The sequence below is a fragment of the Solanum dulcamara genome, chromosome 4, assembly GCF_947179165.1.
Source record: "Solanum dulcamara chromosome 4, daSolDulc1.2, whole genome shotgun sequence".
NCBI lineage: Eukaryota > Viridiplantae > Streptophyta > Magnoliopsida > Solanales > Solanaceae > Solanum > Solanum dulcamara.
In genome coordinates this window covers 13,596,237-13,619,469 of record NC_077240.1, presented here as the reverse complement: position 1 = coordinate 13,619,469, position 23,233 = coordinate 13,596,237, and the positions used below count along the sequence as shown (strand labels likewise).

The 23,233-nt window shown below is 33.1% G+C and overlaps 4 protein-coding genes across 4 annotated transcripts; all 4 read left to right on the top strand.

Moving 5' to 3' along the window:
* Positions 1-1,577: 1,577 nt before the first annotated feature.
* On the top strand, positions 1,578-4,830 carry LOC129886406 (aspartyl protease AED3-like). Its single transcript, XM_055961077.1, has 3 exons — positions 1,578-2,126; positions 3,631-4,105; positions 4,193-4,830. Exons 1-3 carry the CDS (start codon positions 1,626-1,628, stop codon positions 4,552-4,554), a joined length of 1,338 nt encoding a protein of 445 aa, XP_055817052.1. The 5' UTR covers positions 1,578-1,625; the 3' UTR covers positions 4,555-4,830.
* A 2,436-nt stretch (positions 4,831-7,266) lies between these two features.
* LOC129886405 (U-box domain-containing protein 11) lies at positions 7,267-8,944 on the top strand. Its single transcript, XM_055961076.1, has one exon. The coding sequence runs from the start codon at positions 7,750-7,752 to the stop codon at positions 8,683-8,685; it is 936 nt and encodes a 311-aa protein (XP_055817051.1). The 5' UTR covers positions 7,267-7,749; the 3' UTR covers positions 8,686-8,944.
* A 7,407-nt stretch (positions 8,945-16,351) lies between these two features.
* LOC129886404 (trihelix transcription factor ASIL2) lies at positions 16,352-19,035 on the top strand. Its single transcript, XM_055961074.1, has 2 exons — positions 16,352-17,222; positions 18,393-19,035. Exons 1-2 carry the CDS (start codon positions 16,566-16,568, stop codon positions 18,792-18,794), a joined length of 1,059 nt encoding a protein of 352 aa, XP_055817049.1. The 5' UTR covers positions 16,352-16,565; the 3' UTR covers positions 18,795-19,035.
* Positions 19,036-19,800: 765 nt separating this feature from the next.
* Positions 19,801-23,032, top strand: LOC129884713 (thioredoxin-like protein CITRX, chloroplastic). The gene is made up of 4 exons (XM_055958999.1): positions 19,801-20,112; positions 20,679-20,801; positions 22,444-22,524; positions 22,782-23,032. Exons 1-4 carry the CDS (start codon positions 19,909-19,911, stop codon positions 22,896-22,898), a joined length of 525 nt encoding a protein of 174 aa, XP_055814974.1. The 5' UTR covers positions 19,801-19,908; the 3' UTR covers positions 22,899-23,032.
* The last annotated feature ends 201 nt before the right edge of the window (positions 23,033-23,233 follow it).

Here is a 23,233-nt window from a genome sequence, read left to right as displayed (position 1 = left end):
AGAAATAATACCTCATATAGTTAATAACACAGTTTACTATGTATACAAATAATACTGAATAGAATGTGTATTAGTTTATATCGAACTTAAATTTACAATCAAAAATTATATATACTAAAATTTAGTATGAATACTATACATATTCTTATATATCTTAGCAAACACTACTAACCAAAGGTTACAAAAGAGTACTAATTAGTAGCAATATATTTAAGACAAAAAAACACGATCTGGTCAAAAGCAAATCTGATTTTGACCAACAAGTGCTGTTGTTAATTTATGCATGGCATTATAAGAACTTGATTAGATGTTTGGAGGAAATAGACAAATTAGATAGAATGTTAAAAAAAAAACAAAAAAACTAAGTACTAATATTTACTAAGCTTGTTGCTTAATGTATGTCCATGGTTGCATATTCCATTGGTCGTCAATAGAAGACAAATTTTAATTGAGTACAAAAAAAAATTGAATAAAAAATAATAATTTATTTATTTATTTATTTATTTTATGTGGAGAACAGATAGTAGAGGGGCATGACATGATAAGTAAATGGAATACAGTCTGTATCAAACTACACACCACACACTCACTCCCTACCCTGCACTTCACTCTCCCATCCATGATTCCATGTTCTAACAAGGAAAGAAAAGTGAAATCAAAATTCAAAGTCTACATCATAATTAGAAAAATTACCTTCAAATTTTAAATATTCTTTAAAAAAATAATATAATTAACTATAATTTCAACTTTAAAAATATATATTCTTTATAAAAAGTATGATCAAATATAATTTCAACTTTTAAAAATTTATATTCTTCACGAAAAATATGATCAGATATCATTTTAAGTTTAAAAATTTAATAATACCCCCTATGCACTATGCATACAATTGGATTGTATGTGCTTCATGGTGTAATTCCCATATAAAAAAAAATCTTCCATCTTGATATTTTCCCAAATGACATGAGTAATTACATTTTTGATCCTTCAATTATGTCAACTCTTATAATTTTGGTCCTAGTAATATTTCATAAAGTGTATTTAACCTTGAATTAACTAAAATAAATATATTTTTATCCCCTTTTATATATAGGAGAGCATGTATAATATATTTAGCTTAATTTTAGTACTCTATTCCCAAATACTTACAAATACAATTCTAACACAATAAAAAATCAATATCAATTAAGAGCTCGTTTGGATTAACTTATAAGTTACTTATAAGTTGTTTTCAACTTTTTTGAGTGTTTGACTAACCAACTTAAAGTCATTTTGTGCTTAAAATAAGCCCCAATAAATAATTGAGTTTGTTTGGATGGACTTATTTTAAACAACTTATAAAAAAATAAATTGGGTTGCATCTACTTTTTTTTTTTAACTTATAATCAATTTTCAACTTATAAGTTACTTAAAATAAATTCATCTAAATAAGCTCTAAATTTGTGAAGATTCAAAAGTAGAAGGACTAAAAGTGTAAATTTAAATTAATTTTAAAAAATCACACAAGATCAAACTCAAAATAAATCAAAAGCAAAGTGCACCCCTTCCTCCACTATATATAGAGGTAGGTAAACACCCTTAAACCACACCAAAACCCAAAACAAAAAAAAACAAAAAAAAAACAAATGGAGGGCTCTTCTTTCAATATTATTCTCTCATTATCCCTTCTCTTAATTTTGAGCCTAGCCCAAGGTGGATTAGCCAACCCCAAATGTGCTAAGTTTCACCAAGACAACAAAGACTCATCAACACTACAAGTCCTACATGTAAACAGCCCTTGTTCTCCTCTTAAACAACAACAAAATGAACACTCAACATCATGGGTGGACAGTGTTCTCCAAATGCAAAATAAGGACACAAACAGGCTACAGTTCTTGGCTAGCCTTGTTGCTGGTAGATCTTTTGTCCCTATAGCTTCTGGTAGACAAATTCTACAGACTCCAACATATATTGTGAAGGCTAAAATTGGGACACCACCTCAGACTTTGATGGTGGCTTTGGATAATAGTAATGATCTTTCTTGGTTCCCTTGTGGTGGGTGTGTTGGTTGCTCATCTACTGTTTTTGCCTATGACAAGTCCACCACTTTCAGCAATGTCAGCTGTGAACGTGCCTCATGCAGCCTGGTAATTATTTAGTACTACTCTCCCGTTGTTATAATTTGTTTGATTTTGATTTGGTACGGAGTTTAACGAAGTATAGAATACTTTTGAATATTGTGGTCTTAAGCTAAAGTACATTAAATGTATCTAAATGACTTTTAATTTTGTGATCTTAAACATGACAAATGTAAATTTGAAATTTTAAGATTTGTTTTCTTTCAAAATAGACTAAAGAAAGAAAGCTATACAAATAAATTGAAATGGAGGAAGTAAGATTATTATACTCTCTTACTACTTCTGCAAAAAAAAATTGAATCTTGTGATCTTGAACTATATACAATGTACATACTTTTAATTTTGTAGTCTGTACACTTTATCCTCTTCTTCTCATTTCCAAGTTAAAAGAAAGAACCAGAGACTTTTGGGTATAGCAAAAGTGTTTTAGTCTTAAAGATGCACGTGATGAAATTGATAGATTAGTCTTAAACAAATTTTAGTGTTTAGAAAGGTTATTAATTAATAAAGTTTTGAGATGTATCATTCTTGTCATAACAAATTAAACAGAAAAAGTGTCAATAAGAGTAACATTTATGCAACACATACAGGATTACTTTGTGTTTTCATTTGACTTAGCACGAAAATGAAGAAAATCTTTGATGTGTAATATTAAATATGTCATGGCCGTATGTTAGGAATAGAAAGTTATTACATAGAAAATTACATTCATTTTGAAACAAGACTAAAGAAAAGACATAAATTGTAACAGAGCAGAATAAGACTAAACAGGGGAGACATAAATTATATTGTAGTAGTGGTAACAGAATAAGTAGATTTAGTAGTTGTAACTTTAAATCTTGTTGGTACATTTCTTCTACCATGGAATATCAACCACATATTTGTTATGCTTGGATAAGTTCCTATCGATAACATGAAAGTTTTGCTTTCCACTGATTTCAATTTGATGATTCTACTTGAGTCAAATAAGTTCTTCCTTTCTATTTTGAAAATAATTTTATTTTTAGATGACAATAGAAGTAGTCATAATCTATCATTTTTCAGATATCTCATGAGAAGATAGTGTTCCGATCAAATAAGCTTAGCTAGCTCAGTTTCTTTACTAAATGCATTGATTTTTTGAAAATAGGTTTAAACTGTGTTTTAACATTAATTGATTCAGACTTAAAAAGTACATGATTTTAGAAATGCTGCCATGTTACTAGTACGATCGAAGAGCAAAAACCGAAAAAATAGGTAGAAATTAGATACAGCTAATCATTCTTTAAAGATCTTGTTAAACTTGTAATTATTGACAAAGTATGTCACGTGCTTGATACGGCGCGTGAGGCCTGAAAAGTTGTTTGTACCGTCCTGGCATTTGTCGGTAACAATGCAATCAGCCGCAATGTTATCCGGCCCGTGACCTTCGTCACATTATTTGGTCAAAGACTCTTTCTTTTGAGCATTATAATATGAAAGTTTAGACAGTGAATCAGGATTGTAATGTTAATTATTAAAAATATTTCGTCAGGTACCAACACGGGGCTGCGATGCAGCCACTTGCACCTTCAACCTAACCTACGGCGGTTCGAGCATAGGTGGAACCCTTTCACAAGAAAAATTGGCACTCGCCACCGATCCGATACCCGAATTTTTATTTGGTTGTGTAAAAAAGGCCACGGGTAGCTCCGCTCCACCTCAGGGGCTATTAGCTTTGGGCCGTGGCCTATTATCATTTATATCCCAATCCGACAGCCTCTACAAGTCCACATTCTCCTATTGTTTGCCCAGTTACAAGTCTCCCAACTTTTCTGGCACACTTAGGTTAGGCCCAAATGGCCAGCCCAATAGAATTAAAACCACACCATTGCTAAGAAACCCAAGGAGATCATCCTTTTACTATGTCAATTTGGTCGGAGTTAAAGTCGGCAAGCGAATCGTCGATATCCCTCCCAGTGCATTGGCTTTCAACTCTAACACCGGTGCCGGCACAATAATTGATTCCGGTAATCAAAAATTTAATTATTACTTGTTGCTAGTTGATAGTGAATCAATAAATTGTACTAATTTTTATTTTTTGGGGGAATTGACAGGCACGGTGTTCACGAGGCTAGTTGAGCCAGCTTACACAGCGGTGAGGAATGAGTTCCGGAGGAGAATAGGGAGGAACACGACGGTGACATCACTTGGCGGATTCGACACCTGCTACACTGTACCTATAACGATTCCGACAATAACGCTGATGTTCGCCGGAATGAACGTGACGCTGCCGCAAGACAACTTCCTAATAAAAAGCAGCTCAAGCAGCACCACTTGCTTAGCAATGGCTGCTTCCCCTGCAGATCCAGTGAACTCTGTACTCAACGTTATCGCCAGCTGGCAGCAGCAAAATCATCGGATCCTCTTTGACGTCCCAAATTCTAGAGTTGGCGTTGCTCGTGAAACCTGTAGCTGATAACAAAAGCTACTTAATTGGGTTTTGGATTTTTCTTAATTAAACTTGATCAATATCATCATTTGATGGGACCTTATTTTATTTTTATGTTTTTTTTTGAGTTTCGGGAATGAATTATTAGAGGTTTGGTACTTTTATATTGTCGGTCTGTGCATTTTCGTTTTTTTTTTTTTGGATTTTATGTGTCACGGGTTGAAAGTAATGCTCCTGTTTCTAGATACTTCTTTACTGGTTTCCTCACCTTCAATGGAAAAAAACATAAAATGATTACTGGTCCCTTCATTTCCAATTACCAATCCTGCTAGAATTTATTTGGACAGGACTAATGAATATAATTGAATACTCTCTCTCTTTCATATTAGGGTTATGTTTGGAAAGCCACTTACTAATTGGAATTAGTGTATTTATTAGGATGATAATTATAATGACAAATTTGTTATGTGTATTTTTTGATTGCACAAATGTAATTATAATGTTATATTAAAATTTAAAAATAAAAATTAATTATTTAAAATTTAAAAATTATATTAGATAAATAAGGATTTTTATAAATGATATTAAATTAAATATTTAAGATATATATTAATTAATAAACATATGTTTTTAACTAATATTATAAAATAAATTTATTTATATTTTTAAAATTAGTATATTTTAATTAATTTTATCATAAAAAAGTAAAATTATAAGATATTTATGAACATCATGAAATGTATGTTTGACAGAAATGTTAATATTATAAATATAATGTCATAAAATTATTAAAACATTTGATAAAAAGATAATTTATCAAGTTTAACTAAAAAATACTCCTAAATGGCAATGTGAAATATAAGTCAATACATTGAAAATATGACATAAATTTTAAATTCAAAACAAAAAATTTAACATAATACTCATATATCAAATTTCAACACAGCGTATATAAGTATGATTTAAAAAAAACGTAAGTGTATAACCTTATTTAATAATGAATTCTACTTTAATTTAAAAAGTAAAATACTAATAAAATTATGCAAATAAAATAATAAAATAATAAATAAATAAATAAATAATATGAAAAATTGAATGAAATCACCTGAAAAAATAAAGGTCGAGAATGAGAAGGAAATGAAATATAAATAATAATAATAATAAAAAATATATATAGGCAATTTTCAGGGTTGGTTGTATTAAACTACTACACTTATTCCCATTTTATTTTATTTTAATTTTTGCCATTTTAATTTTAATAATAATAATAATTGAAATAAAATATATATATTGAATAAATAAATAAAATAGGACAAGTTTTGGTTGTTCCAAAGAGTAGGTAACTGATGAAGAGAATCATGTTAAACAAACAAACAAGTATATAAGGGCACGTGATATTACCAAATGGTAACACGTTGTGTAGCTTTTATACACTATTCGTGTTGAAAGTGTTACGTATAAGTTTTGAATAAAAATTACACGTTGTGCAGCCTTTATACACTATTCTTGTTGAAAGTGTTATAAGTTTTGAATAAAAAATAAAAAATAAATGTTTAGAAAATATTAGAATAATAAAAATATTTTTATAAAAAATAAAAATATTTTATAAATTAAAATGAAAAAAATATAAATATAAATAAAAGAAGAATTTTTAAAAGTTTCATGTAATTACATGGTGTAATTACATCAAATCCTTACCCTTCCTTGGGAATTCAAGAGTGTAATTACTCCCCTTCAATTACACCTAATTCCTCTCTTACCAAGTAATTACTTGATTTACCAAATATGCTAAAAAATGTAATTACACCCAATTACATCAAATCTCAAGTACATGGTGGTTTTCCAAACAGGCCCTAAGTGTTTCAGTTCATATTTTGATTATTTTTTTTGTGGGTTGAGGCGGTTAAGTTAATCACAAAAACGTGTGTCATCTCATTTAATTATATCCATTCGTCTCAATAAGTCAAAAAATTCAGAAGTTATCTGTTGGTTTTAAGTGAAGTGTGAATGAGAAATAAGAATTGAGAATGTGGGGAACCAAATTAAATTAAAATGAAAAGTCATTTATCTTTCATTGGTAGAAGAAATGAAATGTTTAGGGACAGGGCCGAGAAAGGGAGAGAGAGGCGAGAAAGAGAGAGGGAGAGAAGCAAAAAAAAAGGCAAAAGAGACTGAAAGAAAAGGAGAGATGTACAAAAGGTGAACTATAACTATAAAATGTAAGGAAATTTATATAAATCCCATTAGTTTAGGATCCAATTAGTTAGATACACTCTAGTTTACAATATTATGTATTCTACCATATTTTAGTGTGTCTAAATATGTTCAGATACATGTATCTCGAGGTCAAATTTAGGTATAATTTGTTCTAGATGTACAGTATCTAGGATACATAACAAATTTCGCTCCGCTCCCTCGCCTCTCCCCCATCTCGCTTGCCACTCTCCAATGTATCTGGGATACATAACGAATCTTGCTCGCCTCCATCCCTATTTTAGTGTATTTGGTAGCAAAAATACATATATCTAAATGTATCTTTCTCAATAAATGATAGAAAATTCTTAATTAGTGATAAGATACATAATATTTTAAAAGTATAGCTATGACAGTGAAGTATGTCTAATTATATATTTTTTCTAAAATATAATTTTGTTAAAGTATAATTATATAGTATAATATATAGCACATGTTTGCTCCTAACATATAATTTTCCTTCTAGTTTCATACCTTCCTTGTGCCTCTCCATAATTCCCAATGTCCCCATATTGTTTCTTATCCAGCCACCGTGACCCACTATCTTTTCATGGAGAAAATCAAATGTTGGATATGAGCAAAAGATTTTTCAAATGATAGGAACAACTCCAAACTCTTAGTTCAAACTTACTATCAATGATTTCAAAATACATTTCTGTAAATAATTTACAAAGAGATATTACTACAACAATATTCAGTGTCACAATTTACCTGAGTTCACCTCAAAGCCTTATTGGCTATTGCCTTGTTTTTACATCATATAAAGTTTACCAATTCCACCGAATGTCACAATTTTTTTCATTAAAAGGTTTTAAAAAGTTCAAATGGTAGTAATTTTCTATCTTTTATTTGTTTAATAATTTGGAAAGTCAACAATGGTGTATGTATGTACATCCACTATATAAAAGGAATTTGTGATTAGTTCAACGAATAGTAATGCTGAATTTGCCCTAGGAAAAATCATTGGAAATGGAGGTCAAACGAAGAGCGGTGAAGAACCTCGTTACGAAGCTGAGTTCCGTATCGGAACAGATACGAACCGAAGCAATTTGTGAGCTGAGATTGATTTCAAAGAACGATTCCGACAGCAGACCGTTGATCGCCGACGCCGGTGCGGTTCCGTATTTGTCGGAATCGCTCTACTCGTCGAATAAATTATCTCAGGAGAACGCAACTGCGACGTTGCATAACCTCTCAATTTCTCACAAAGACTTGCTGATGTCTACGCGGGGGCTCCTTGATGCTCTCTCTCACGCTCTCCGGAACCCTTCTTCCCCTTCCGTCGCTCAGTGCGCCGCTGCCACCATCTTCAGCTTATTGACGGTCGAGTCTTATCGGTCTATCATTGGCCACAAGCGTGATATCCTTTTTGGTCTTATAGACATAATTAAGAACCCTAATTCAGATTCTAGAACTGTAAAAGATGCGCTCAAAGCACTTTTTGGTATTGCGCTTTACCCGCTGAATCGCGTTCACATTATCGAGCTGGGGGCTGTACCTCCGTTGTTTTCGTTGCTGTGTAATGACGGTAGAGCCGGGATATTGGAGGATGTTACTGCGGTGATTGCTCAAATTGCTGGTTGTGAGGAGAGCTGGGAGGCGTTTAGGAAGATTTCAGGGGTTGGGGTATTGGTGGATATGTTGGATAGTTCCACTGGATCAAGCAGTCGAACTAAAGAGAACGCGGTTTCAGCGTTGCTGAATTTGGTGCAATGTGGCGGAGAAGAAACAGTCAATAGTATTCGTGACATAGTTTTGGGGGCAGTGGATGGGATTATTGAAGTGGCAGAAAATGGAACGGATAAAGGGAAGAGCAAGGCAATGGCGTTGTTGAAAATACTTGATGCGAGTTCTGGTACGTTTCAAGAGGAGCAGATGGACTACTTATCAAACCACTCATTATGAGTATGTCAAATATATCTCTTTGGTTATGTTTGTATAGATACCTCTCTTTTAGATATTGTGTTTGTACTCTTTGTGCTATAATAACAGTAAATGGGGTGTGAAAATGCATTAATGTGGTTGTAAGAATTAGGTTGGATTGAATACTAACAAAAACAAATTGAATAGCCACTTGATTTGGATTTGGGTTTTCCTATTTCTAATGTATTGCAGTGGCTGGATATTGTTAAAAGGGCCACTGCATTATCTGGTTGATGATGAAGTTATTGCCCGTGGGTGAAACCCCGGAGAGCAGAGATTAGTTTAGTCAATTGAGTATGGACTTCACTACAAGTGACCTGAATAACTATACATGCAAGATGGTTTGCCCATTCTTATGTGTGCCATTTCACTCTCCTTCATAACTGATAGCAGTAGTTTGTTGGTTCATCAATGTGTAACTTTAATAGGTTTAACTCATGATTTATTATGCACAGCACAAAATACATTAGATTCAAAGGCTGTACAACTACATGTCTAAACCCAACAACTTCCATTTTTTTTTTCTCTTTAGCTTTTGAAATATACGGTCATTCTTATTTCAAATGTTAGTTGTTCAATTTGTCGATTTTCATTTTTTCCCTTCAATCAGTATGGTGCTTTCAGATGAATAAAACATAAACTTATGGGATGGAGGGCAGTGATTCCACATTGTTTTGGGCACAACTCCCACATTATGTTTATGAACGGGAACATATTTTTGAACTTGTGACAACTTGAAAAGTAGTAGGTTAGAGCAGATGAATGGACAGACAATTACAAAACGTGATCTCCTCTCTCTGCCACATGGCCGCACGAGTAAATGTGGAACTTTGTGCAAATCCAATTTTACGAAGTTGAGTTTAATTTGTTCTTTTCTGCTTTAAAATTGTTTTAAAATTGACATGAGAGAGTGACTAAGTTGAATTTGATTTGGTTGTTCTCCGTTTCATTGACTTAGTGTTACCTCAAAGCAATGAACTATGTCCAAAAAACTTCCCCTTCTCCATTTCCTCCTTTCTCTCCTCATGAATGTTACACCGATGTTCACTTAGCCTAGCATATCAATTAAGCTTTTCCTTTCATTTAAAACACATGAGAGATGGACTTACTTTCTTCTTCTCATTTTATCTCTTTGTTAAGCTTAAATTATATCCGGTTGTTTCCTGATGATTCCACAGGAGAAAAAACCCTTTGTATCCTGGGAGAAAGATGCTATGTAGTTGTAGCAGGACTATCCTGTTGGATGCATACATGCACAGAACCCCCCCCCCCCCCCCCCCCCCCCCCCGGCCGCTCGCTGCTACAATGAATGGCTAAGGGCTAAGCCTCTGAGGGTGATGCTGCAGAGCATTAACCTTCCAGTGTGGAGGTTGTGCAGTCCGTGATGTGGCAGCAGCACATGCTACAATCTCCATGTGCGAGGCTCCTGCTCAAAATGTTGTCAGCTAAAGAGGTACTGAGGGCTATAAATACTACTGAGGAAATTAGATAAAAATGTGGTAACCTTAAAATTTGGAAGGATATGAATTGGAGTAGGAGAAAGATAAAGAATCATTGAAGAATACTAATCCTATTAAAAGTAGTTAGTTTGGGTTGGTTTCTGCATTCTAAACAACTAAACCCCACTATGTAGTGGTGGATAAGTTCTGCAAGGGAAGTGGAAAACAGTGTAGACAGCAACTTAGAAGTTCAAAAACTGAGAAAAATTGGTGAAGCTTAAGAAAGAATTAATAATCGCACTCAGCTTCTCCGGAAGCCATTATCTCTTATGTGGTTAGTTGCTTCATCTGGAGAAAGTGTGAGAACTGCTCCAGGAATATCAAAGGTATGAAAATGAGTACCTCAAGATCTTTATCGGTAAATATCTGACTAGCTTTACAGCTACTTGTTTTGCTTAAGTTCCGACTTTCAGTATAGATTGAATACCTTTAGGTAGTCTTTAGTTTGTAAGTAGCAAATTTAACTTGAGGTGAAACCTTTAAGCACCATCGCACAATCTTGAAGTTGCTTCTCTAGCAATTTGGAGCTTATAGAGTTCATCATTGCCATACATTCATGTTCATATTCTCAGTATTTCTTGAATTTGTAAGATACTAACTAGTTGTCTTTCGCTGTCCTTCCCTTATAGAAAAATGAGGTACCTAATGTTTGTATTGGTCTCAGCCAAGGTTCCATCACCGTCTACTAGCCTTGTCCATTTGTAGAAAAATTGAGATTTAGTTGCTCAAAATGCATTGACTATAAGTTAACAAATTGCCAATTTATAAACTAGGCAACTCCGAAATGCTTTTTGGTGCATGTAGTTTGTTTTTTAAGGAATTTGTCTCAGTCGTTTTCTCGAGGCTGGCAAATGAGAAAGAAGATACGCTTCGAATATTTGTTGTTCCTTCTTTGCAATCTTTTTCTTGTTTGCTCTATGAGAGAGAGAGAGAGAGATTGTGTTTGTGTTGTTGAATGAACATCCCATATACCTTTCCCTTCCATGTTAATATGTTTAACATTCATAACAAGAGACAGTTCTACATAGACACAATACTTGATTTGTCGCTATAAGTGTACGAAGAGGTAAGTTGTATGTAGACTCTGTACTGTTATATGTGGGACTAGTTTTCTATACGAAACACATATTTTGCAGATTATTCATAATTCTGTTAATTTAAAATGCATTTGTACCTCGTAACCTTGAAGAAATGCTCTTTGGTGCATCCAATGTTGGAGCCATGTCTGCTTTTGCATGTTATTTGAGCCTCCTTTTTTCTTCTCTTCCCCTATCCATTGCCGTGGGTGTGCGGTGAAACTAGAAGATATTAGGTTGGGTAGGGGGGGAGGAGGAAAGAGGTTAGTGAGTATTGAGCCTATACCTCTTTCCTTTCCTTGGACATAAAAGTTATATTAGAGTAATTTTTTACGAGTTTTTATCACTTAATCCTCATGCTAAAAAAGTAGTTCAGAAGATATTAGGTTGCCTCTATTTGTTTCTGTTTTCTGATCAGGTGCAAAAAAGTCCTATTCAAATGAGTTTCCTATACTAGTTGTTGACGCTAGACTAGTTGAGTTTGGAAACTCTTCCAGTTAGCTTTTCCTCTAGTTTTTGTCAATAGGGTGTTAGATGGTTGCCACTTGTACAAGAGAGATTTCAGTTATGTTGATTTATTTTACGCGGACTAACTGTAGTGTAAGCCATGGGTTTAGATTCCATTGTAGTAACCCTTGCCCTGACTTTTCTCTGTTCGTTTTTGGCTCTATTACATTTTCTAGATGCGTTTTTTCTTCCCTTTAACATGCTCTGTGCTGTTAGACAGAAGTGCCGACTTGTGCGTGATCACCTACTCGGCTAGAAAATTCTATTTATTATTCGTAGATTAAGACGTTATTAGGTAAGGGAAGGCTTTGACCCCCTCCTCCTCTCCAACTTATCAGAACTCCATTTTAATCTTCTACTCCGTTGTCCAGACTTGTATACCATACTATCTTGACTTGTTTCAGAATCCATTCTTCCAGTGACAGACATGTACAGTAGTAATATTTTCACATTTTACTTAAATAGTGTACCAATTCAAAAAGAGACAAACCTAATCGGACAAGCACTATAATAAAGAAACTCAAATGTTAGCTATAAGGCAAGGCTTTGATGGAGAAAAGATCTTCCCCGCCCACATAATATCTTTGGGTTGATAGTCAGTCCTCACGTGTAAGTGAAAAGTTGGCAAATATGTGGAGAATAGGGGAAAAGGTGAGTGGAAACGCCTAAAAGTAAAAAAGGAGCAGCTAATAAGTTGGAATGACGATAGCGCATTGTCTAGTGGGCAAAACAAATGAAAATCCATCATAAAAGGGAACTTTTAAAAGGAAAAAAATAAAAGAAAGGGATATCAAACCTGAATTCTGTTAGAGCTCATTACATAATAATCTTTTCCTATTATTCTATAGATTGTTCCTCAAAAGTTTTCTAAGAGATTAATGCATTGGATACCAACTTTCTTTTTAATATCACTGTACCAGTTTAGTTTACAGTGCTTTTTGCTTGGTTTATGCTATATATTTCATCTTTACCATAACATTATTGAAGGTAGAAAATAACAACAGTTAATTTTAAACACGGCACGTACCTGAAATAGTTACAAATGCTTTTCCAAAGTTAATGAATCTTTGCATCTCTTAAGTGGATGGTAATATGCTTTGTCAAGTGCTCATTGATACTCCAATACTATAAAGTGAGATCATCTCATTTCACAAAAAATTATAAAAGAAAAAGAACGACAGGTTATATTCGGTACTTGTTATTTTACTGGTCCAATATTTATTTGGTATAATCATTTCGTGCATATATATAGTGATTCTATTGATTTGAATTCACATCACATACAATAATAATAACATATCTAGTTTAGTCCCACAAATGAAGTCTGAGAAGAGTAGCGTTTACGCAGTCTTACCCCTATCTTGTGAAGGTAGATAAACTATTTTCGATAGACCTTCGACTTAATCAAGAGAGTAATAATAAATATACTGAAAAAATAAACTATATAATTCTTGATTACCTATTAATTTTCTATCCTAATCCTCGATCTTCGCACACCCTCTTATGGTCATGTCCTCGATAAACCGCAAGTGTGTTATGTCTTATCTAATCACCTCTCCTCCATACTTCTTATGCCTACTTCTACCTCTCCTCAATACTTCTTAAACTTATTTCTACTTCTCCTCAAACCCACATAGTCCTCTCCTCAATACTTCTTAAACTTATTTCTACTTCTCCTCAAACCCACGTAGTCAACCTCTTATGCTTTCTTATTGAGGCATTTGTACATCTCGTCTTGATATGTCCTAATCATCTCAACCTCACCTTCTTTATCTTGTTTATCATGAAAGTCATGCTCACCTTATTTCAAAATATTGATATCACATAAAATCTGTTAAAAGAGAAACACTCTCTATTAGAAATTTCTTTGTTTTCAAAAGTTCAAACCCAACACCTCTCTTATTAAGGATAAAACGATTATATCAGTTTTACTACATCTCTTGATCGTACTGGTCCAATTATCTCATGGTGTAAAACTTATTAAAAATAAAAAATACTTTTAGAATAAATAAAAATTTTAGTTTTAGTTTTGAATTAATTTTTAATGTTAGTAAAAAAATGAAGAGATTTTCCATCAAATACAGCACGGGATAGTGTTGATAAAATGAAGTGGGTGACAGTCCCACGTGACTGACCACCAATTTATAGGTGGATGTCATGGTTGGCTTCATATCAACGCTAACAGCCAAAAGATATATGCCCAACACCACATTTCACAAAACAAAAGTCACAAAACTAACACTATACATATTCACTAAAAAGATAACACTAACAAAAAGTCGGAAGAAAAGTTGGATTACAATAATTAACTCATTTGACAAAGTTAACATTTGCCCTCTCTCCCTATCGTTTGGTTGGTTAACTATGAACTGGACTGGATTGACTTATTTTAAATTTTTTAAGTTAAAATAATTTTTGAGTAATTTTATAGTATCTGTTTAAGTTGAAAAAGTACTTATAGGCATTAATTTTAAATTAAAATAAACTAAAAATTATAGATTAGATTTCTCTCTCTTAATACTATTTCCTCATCAATAATATACTAGTAACCAAAAGATGTTTATCAAAAAGCGGGAGGCTGAGTAGATGATTTTCGACCAGAAGAAGTTGCTCGAATGATAAATACTCCATACTTTCAGTTTTGAAGTTGTGAATTCGATTTAGACTTTAACTGAAGTACCATTATTATTATTTTACAAAATGTTCAACTAATTTAGTTCATATGATGATTAAAAACCAAGTGAAGGAGAATTAGACTTGGATTTACATATTTCCATCTGTCTTTTTCGATCACCAAATTATGTATTAAATATGTATACAAGTACAAAGCACATTGGTATAATGTTATTGTATCTACCTTTGTCTTTTCTCCTATGTAAAGTGTAGTTATAGTGATCAGTGAGATTCTTAGGGAATAATTAAGTATTTTAAAGTAATTAAATGGGAGGATTAAGATATGCCTCGTCCATTAAAAATCTTTAAAAACAGTCACAGGTGTCGAACGCGAGCATTAAAGTTTGATTCGGGTATTGCGATACTAAAGTCGTTCAATATATCTAAACAATCCAATAACGAGATTTTCTTATGTCACTATGAAATTCCATGATTCTCCTTAATGCACAAGAATCCTAAGGTTGACAACCTTTTGAAACTACAAAGAGTTGTTCAAAATCCTGCGCTAAGTACTTTCCTCTCCTATTACTAGGCCACTCGAAACTTTTTTTTAAAATAAATAAAATAAATTGTGGAGGCATAATTTGAAATTCGATGAATAATTTTATTTTTTTGGGGTGATGGTGATGGTGGTGTTTTTGGTCACTTAAAAATTAGCCTGTGGCAGAATATGAACTCATAGTGTGAGCTAACCCACATATTTAGTGTCCGTCCAGATTAGCTTATTTTGTAGGTGTTTTCGACTTTTTAAGCAATTTTTAATTTTTTTTTTAGAGGTGTTTGAAAGAGTTAAAAAGTGCTTTTAAAAACTCATTTTAGGTCAAAAATTTAAAAATAAGTCAAAAGCTAAAAGTAGGTATCACCTACACTTTTAACTTTTTAATTATAAGTTACTTTTCATATGACCATACAAACAGACCCTAAGAATTGTGCTTGTAATCCTAGATTAAAGAAGAAATTTGGTTAAATTTATAAACTGATCAAATTAATTTATAAAAACTTTTTGGTTTAGCTACGAGTTTGGTGAACACTATAATTGACTAAAAGCTAACATAAGTCACAAAGCATAAGTTGGTCATTTTGATTTGATTAGCCTCTTACAATTTCATCATACTTTATTAATTTTTTATCCCTCTAAGAGCTTCCGTCTTTTTTTCGCTTTGGTTTCTTAGAAACTTAAAGTCACAACCTTAGAGTTACAGTTTGAGGTTGTTTACCATTCTAACAACCCTTATTTATATATTTTGTAACACTCTTTGTAAAGATAGTAGTATCTGAGCTTACTCAACCTCAAAAATTAGTTCATGAGGAGAGACTAATCTATATAAATAAATTATTAGTCCATTGCTTCACTAATGTGGGACTGAACCCACTCTTAGAGCACGTTTAGATTGACTTATAGATTATTTATAAGCTATTTTTAACTTTTTTTAATATTTGACTGGTCAACTTAAAGTCATTTTGTGCTTAAAATAAGCCTAAATAAATAATTAAATTTATTTGGATGGACTTATTTTAAGTAATTTATAAATTGAAAACAGCTTATAAGTCAAAAAAAAAAGTAATAAATTGGGCTGCACCTATTTATTTTTTTAACTTGTTTACTTAAAACAAGTCCATACAAATATACTCTTGCACTCTTCCTAAAACATAACTTTTAATTATGTCTTTATTTTGTTTTGGTATTCGCTCTTTTTTTTTTCTATGTGAAAGTACTTGCAATTTTTTTTTATGTGTTTATCAACATCTCTTTTACCCAACACTATTATCAATTTCAATATTACTATCCATGTAAGTTGTAACTACTTATTCACAATCATAACATATAATAATATTTTTCCAACTTGATGTTATAATAACTAATAAGCAATAACTTTCAATTAGCGTAAATCAAAAACGGTCTGTAAACCTTACTCTAATTAATTATCTATTTTTTCACCTTTTTCTCCCTTTAATTCTAGTGGCTTGACCTCCATCATTTCCCCCCTCCTCCTTTCTACCACTTAATCCCTCTCCCTTCCCCCTATGTCTTTCTTACAGGTCTCAAATATTGCTAGCGGCTAAGTAAAACTCATTGGATATGAAAGAGGATTATTAGATAATACAAATGGATAAAGAAGCTGGAAATCATCATCATCATCATCAAAATCAAAATCATGAAATTTCTAATAAAGATGATTTCTCATCGAGAATTAAGCTGCCGCAAAATTACCATGTTGCCACTGGAAACAGTGATAGACTGAAGAGGGATGAATGGAGTGAAGGAGCAGTTTCGTGTCTTCTCGAAGCTTATGAAGCTAAATGGATACTCCGTAACAGAGCTAAGCTCAAGGGACAAGACTGGGAGGATGTGGCCAAGCACGTGTCGGCGCGTGCCAATTCAACGAAATCCCCCAAAACTCAGACGCAGTGTAAGAACAAAATTGAATCTATGAAGAAGAGGTACCGATCGGAATCCGCAACCGCCGCCGATGCTTCGTCGTGGCCGCTATATCCTCGCCTTGACCTTTTGTTACGTGGAAATAATGCGTCCGCAGCTTCCTCTTCGCTAATTCCTCCGCCTCCGCCGGCGGCGGCTGCACCGCCTAATACTAATTGTGTGATTGACGCCGTGGAACCACCACCACAGCCGCCAACAGTACTACCTCCACCTCCGGCTACTCTTCCTCCTCCTCCGCTCCCATCGCCTCCGCCGATGGCTTTGCCTGTTGGGAATGGTGATCAGAATTCGCATGGTTCTAATGGTCTTGACAGAGGAATAAAGGTTAGTCGAGTATATATTTACTCAATTGGATTGTTTTAATTTTAAAAATAATTTTAACTAACTTTGGTTCTTCACTGTTTTCAATTAACAGAAAATTAATTCTTAAGTTCAAATAATTATGATCTGCCCATTTTGTTCTGATTTTCTTTTACGCCTTTTTGCATGTGAATTCAATAGAAAATCGAATATATACTTGAGTTAATTTTTTTTTTATTAGTATTAAAATATAATCGTTTAGTAGTTGATATTTTTGCATTATAGTTTATAGTGCTCACTCATAAGCGATTGGACTATGAAACACTCACTTCCTTGAGGGTAGTTTGGTACGATGAGATAACTAAGGATATTTTATGGGCTGAGATATTGTTATGAGATTATTCCACAATTTTAGTATAATTTGTGGAATAGAATAATTACGAAATTAGCTAATATCTTAAATTAAATATGAGATAAAGTTAATTTCAAAATTTATCTATATTATTATTCTTATCCCAAGTAACAAACGACCTAACAATATTAATGGCCACATCATTCTATATATTGGTATTAATCAACTAGAAAAATTCTCCGCGCTTCACATATTGAGAAAAATCAGATAATGAAATAATACTTTTGTAAAGTTAGTTAAAGTTAAATATATGGATTAAAATAACAAATATGAATGCAAAATAACTGTATAAATTGAATACATGACAAAGATAAATTACTACTATTATTTTTCAGTTAGCTCCAACACTTTTTATAGTACCAAGTCCATATGTAAAAACACGAGTGTATGAAGAAACTCTATCGGTTATTATTAAAAATACAACAATATATTGTTTACATATAAAACTGTACAGTAATGAACAAGCGTTTATAGTAAAAAACATATTCTACATAATAATAACAATGTTACCATTTATTTTTAACTAGAGGTCTTATATTTGAGTCATGAGTATTAAGTCGGCTTTGATATGGAGTGTTAGGACTTACCAGCTATGAATTTGACTTAGTATGAGTCCCAAAGGGGATATTGAACTAGCAAGTGAAAAACCAAAAATATAACGAAACTAACTTGCAGGTTAATGAGACCGAGTTAATAATAAAAATCATGCTTTATAAATTTGTACACTATCTACATGAATTAGGAGCATGAAATTAAATTTGTCTAGCTAATTGTGTCTCCAGGAAGACACAATGGAGGCCAAATTATCGGACAATGCAGCAGCAGCAGATCACAAAAACGCAACGGCTACAAATAGCAGCAGCACGCCAGCACTCTACAGCGACAACAAGAGCAAGTCGAAATTGAGATCAAAGAATAAGCGAAAGAGGGCTGTGGAAGGATGGGAGATCGGAGAGAGCATACGTTTGCTAGCTGAAGTAGTTGTAAGGTCAGAGCAAGCGCGAATGGAGACGATGAGAGACATCGAGAGAATGAGAGCAGAAGCTGAGGCCAAAAGAGGAGAAATGGATCTAAAGAGAACTGAGATCATTGCCAACACTCAGCTTGAGATTGCTAAGCTCTTTGCTAGTATTACCAAAGGATCAGTTGACTCTTCATTGAGAATTGGAAGAAGTTCATCATGACAAAATAATTAATACTCTAGCTGGCTGTGGAAATTGAAATAACCTTGTTATCATCTTTAATTTGGTGATATCCTTCTTGACCCAGCTACTACCTAATTATGGAGGACATTTTATTTAGATTAGTAATAACTACCACTTCCATTTTAATTTCTTGCTGATTGTATCTTAAAGGACTTTACTATATCACTTCTTCCTTTATCAATCATAATAGATGGACAAGATAAAAGGAGTAAAATTAATCCACCATCAACTGTACATGTTTCAATCTTGAATTCTAAATATTTATTATCATTTGGTATATCTGAATTATCGAACTGAAATAAGTAGTAAATTTAGGTACTACGATTTATTTTCTTAATCAATAATATTGAAAGATTGTATGTTTATAAACAACTTATCTTCGTACGAACCGCTAAGGGGGTGATCAAATGATGAACTTAATATTCATCTACTAGGGACCGCTAACACCCTTTGCCTTTCCCCTCTTTAAATTGGTCTATCAAAATGAAAAAAAGGGGCAAAAATAGAAATACATATATTTTGTTATTATAGTATTAGATTTGTTAATGGTTCAATTTAATCATGTCCCGAGGAAGGACAAAATATTAAATCAATAAACAAATAAAGTATTTTTTTAATTTTATTGTTTTAAATATGTCAGTGAAAATTTAGAATTAAAAAATAATTTTTATTTTCCTCTTGTACTCCATTATTTTTATTTACTTGTCAAATATTTTCTTATTTGATTTTTTTTTTTAATTATCATTTTTGATAAATTAAGAAATGACAATTTTTTTTATTTTTATTATACCCTCAATTTATTAATATGGAGTTAATGCCTTTGAAAAATATATTAAGTAAATATGTTTAAAACTTTATCAATTAATATGATAAAATGATAAACTCATATACCAATTATTATTTTCTTAATATATGTGCCAAATTAAAATTTGACAAGTAAAAATAATAGGGAGAGTATTTATTTATTACCTTATCTTTTCCTTTCTTTTTGTTTCCTTAACCCCTCCAGGAGGAATTTTGGATCTCTCCTTGCTCCTTAAACCCCAAAACAGAGTCTGTGTGTCACTCCGGCAGAGCAGATAAAGGTATAAAAATGCAAAGTGCGACTCTCGCCTTTCATCCTCCGGCACTCCATACTTGTTCACCTTCTCACTTCTCCTTCAAACCCAAACCCTATCACACATTCTTCTCATACACTTGTCCAACTCCTACACTATCTTTTACCCAAACCCTGTCAAGAAAATCCATTTGCATAACCCCAGCTGTTGGCAAATATGTCAGGGAGGATTATCTTGTGGTATGCTTATGCTTTCTATTCTCTACATATATGTATATATGTTCTTTCATGCTACTTGGGTACCATTTATTGGTTGTTCAATTTCATTTAGTTTCTCTCTATTTTAGTTTAATATTTCCAAATTTCGGCTATTGGGTGGTTTGTTTGTCTCTTGGGAACCTTTAGAAAGTTCATAACAATTTGGGAAGGTGGAAGTATGTGTTGCTGAAATTACAATTACAATTGAAAAACAAAATGAAGAAAATAAATTATCTCCAGCAATATTCTTATTGACCACGAACACGGGTTGTGGTGCAGTGATGAGACTCTTTTATCTTAATAAGAGGTTTCGAGTTCGAGCCCAGATATGGAGCGTCATCCAGAATGTGCCCAATGCGGGCTCCGGACACTGGATGGGAAACCAAAAACTAATCTTCTTGACCAAATTTGGGCAATTGGGTAAACAAGAGCAAAAAGGAACTAGACGGGCACTCATTTATAGGAATTTATCTGCTAATTTTTTAATGAGCGCACTATGCAAGGTAGCTAATTCCAATTCTTTTTTCCCTAATTACACTGGATTGCAGAAGAAGTTGTCTGCCAAAGAGATTCAGGAACTGATAAAGGGAGAAAGGAATGTGCCACTGATTATTGATTTCTATGCCACATGGTGTGGTCCTTGTATTTTGATGGCTCAAGAACTTGAAATGGTAAGTCTGGATCATGAAAATGTCTTAAGCATTCTTTAATCTGTTATTGATGATTTAATGTAGTTAAAAGCTGGTGATTGTTGTTTATCTGTGCTTAGGATATGCTATGTTTGTGAAGCTTACATACTGGGGGAGGGGGGTCTCTTTTTGCTGCAGTAGTGGTTAGAAATTGTTTTAAATGGCTAAAATCAATGTTGCCATATATGATGAGAAAACCTAGAGAAGGGTAGAGGGGTGGGCCCATTTTATCCTTGAATTTCTAAAAAGAGAAATCTAAGTTAGGAGTGGACATTTTTCTATCAAAGTGAATGATATAATGTAAGTTAGACCTGATAACTCTGTAAAAAGGGAGATTTGACAATCACTGGTGGGATAATCCTTTTAAACTCTAGGGAAACCTTATGCTCATTGCTATGGTGTATTTGAAGATATAGCAACTCAAATTTGTGCAACTCTGAGGGTCTACATTCAATTATTGAAAAGATAGAGATAAATCTCAGGTGATTATGATAGTCACATGGTTTGTTTTATCCTCAATGTCCTGTAACTCACTTGCTTGGAGAAACTTGTGTTCATGTTTATTGTTCATGTGAGAAATGGATATAAGCAGACGGAGTAGATATGGAGATTTTAGTGATTTTCAATTTTCCTAGTTGCTTATTGAACAATGTCACATTGATGGTGGCACAAATCATCCATTATTTAGTATCAATATTTGGAGTGGTTAACAAGCAGAGGGTTTGTGTTAAATGGATGAATGCTGCTATGTGGTGAAGGAATACTATCAGCTGACAAGTAACCATATTTTTGCAAAAACTTTAACAGTAAAAGTTTGTAGTTGATAAGTTTTAAGTAAATTGAGAAGCTATAAATAGTGAAGTTAAAGTCTGCTGTCTAGTAATTTTTCCCTATCGTAGCATTTGGGAAAAGATTGACGTTAATCTTGATATTGTTAACAGGCGTAATGTCCTAGCGTAATTTACCTAACCTAAATTGCGTGTCACAAATCGACAATCGTAATCAAAGGATTGTATTACTTCTGTGGCTTTATAAGTTTATCCTCTTGGATAGGAATAAGGAGTAAGTTCCCCTCTGTTAGCATGATTGCAAGATTGGAGATCCTACAGTCTAATTCAAGTTTAGCTGATATCGTTGTAAAGAAAAGGAGATTGTTTCGCAATAATAAGAATGATGCAATAAGTATCAAAATATCTTTTTAATTTAAAATTATACTTTTATCTTTTGGTGTAAAGAGAGCCTCACCTTATGCATGGATATTTGGGCTAGTAAGTTGGATGATTGTTAAAAAGAGACAACCAAATATAATTACTTTTGGCACAATCTTGGTGTATTTATTATGAAATATATTCCAGTTACCCACCCACCCACCCACCCATCCCACCCCCTCCACTCACACACACAAAACACAAATCCTCCTCAAAATCAGTAAGTCGAGTTCCGTTTGAAGTAGTCTGCTTGGAGTTTAGTGATATCTTGCTATGCACACTAAATTATCTTTGCTAACGTCAAAGTTGTTCTAATCAGAGCTAACTATCTTTTGCTTTAAGGATATGCTGTCTTGGCTGATGATTAGTATGTTATTTGAGTTATTCTATCGTATAATTCCAATTTCATCTGACAGCTTGCTGTAGAGTATGAAAACAATGCACTTATTGTGAAAGTGGACACAGATGATGAATATGAATTTGCACATGATATGCAGGTACAACCTCTTACCATCATTCTGCCTTGAATCAAAATTTGTTTCTCTTTCAATACTATTGACATTTTAAAGAGAGTTCCGTTTTCTCTCCTGTCACCCGTGAGTATACTTATCATTTATCAGAATTCCTCGCTTTCATCACATAGAATACTTATCATTTATCAGAATTCCTCGCTTTCGTCACATATTTTCTAAGTGCTATTGTCTTTCAAGAATTTGTGAAGGTGTCTGTTACAACTGAAATAATCTCCTTTCAGGTTCGAGGACTACCTACATTGTATTTCATAAGTCCAGATCCAAATAAGGATGCTATCAGAACTGAAGGGCTCATCCCAATACAAATGATGCGGGACATCATTAACAATGATTTATGATGAATAATTCAGTAGGTTCTTCGTTAGTTGAACTATGCATCCCATGCTCTTTGCTGCTGTTGTCAAGCTGCCTTTTATTCATTCGCAGCAATGTACCAATATGTGGATCTCAATATAATTTTTTAGCAATTTCTTTCCGAAGCTCTCAGGCTTGGTATCTGCCCATCTGTGGTAAGAGTTTTAACACAAATTTTCACTTAAAACAAGTAGTGCAACAAACTGCAATTTCTGATGTTAAAATAGAAATGAATGTCTCGAAGTGTAGAATTCCTCTAGATTGAAATAGAGTGTCCTGTACTCAAATGTTCTCTAGGTAGATGTTGAATTTAATGAAG

Bases quoted from the DNA above. Each gene is read 5' to 3' on its own strand.
- LOC129886406 (XM_055961077.1), top strand. From the start codon at position 1,626: ATGGAGGGCTCTTCTTTCAATATTATTCTCTCATTATCCCTTCTCTTA. The intron at 2,127-3,630 runs GTAATTATTTAG...ATATTTCGTCAG, and splicing joins AACGTGCCTCATGCAGCCTG to GTACCAACACGGGGCTGCGA. The intron at 4,106-4,192 runs GTAATCAAAAAT...GGGAATTGACAG, and splicing joins CGGCACAATAATTGATTCCG to GCACGGTGTTCACGAGGCTA.
- LOC129886405 (XM_055961076.1), top strand. From the start codon at position 7,750: ATGGAGGTCAAACGAAGAGCGGTGAAGAACCTCGTTACGAAGCTGAGT.
- LOC129886404 (XM_055961074.1), top strand. From the start codon at position 16,566: ATGGATAAAGAAGCTGGAAATCATCATCATCATCATCAAAATCAAAAT. The intron at 17,223-18,392 runs GTTAGTCGAGTA...TTGTGTCTCCAG, and splicing joins GTCTTGACAGAGGAATAAAG to GAAGACACAATGGAGGCCAA.
- LOC129884713 (XM_055958999.1), top strand. From the start codon at position 19,909: ATGCAAAGTGCGACTCTCGCCTTTCATCCTCCGGCACTCCATACTTGT. The intron at 20,113-20,678 runs GTATGCTTATGC...ACTGGATTGCAG, and splicing joins TCAGGGAGGATTATCTTGTG to AAGAAGTTGTCTGCCAAAGA. The intron at 22,525-22,781 runs GTACAACCTCTT...ATCTCCTTTCAG, and splicing joins AATTTGCACATGATATGCAG to GTTCGAGGACTACCTACATT.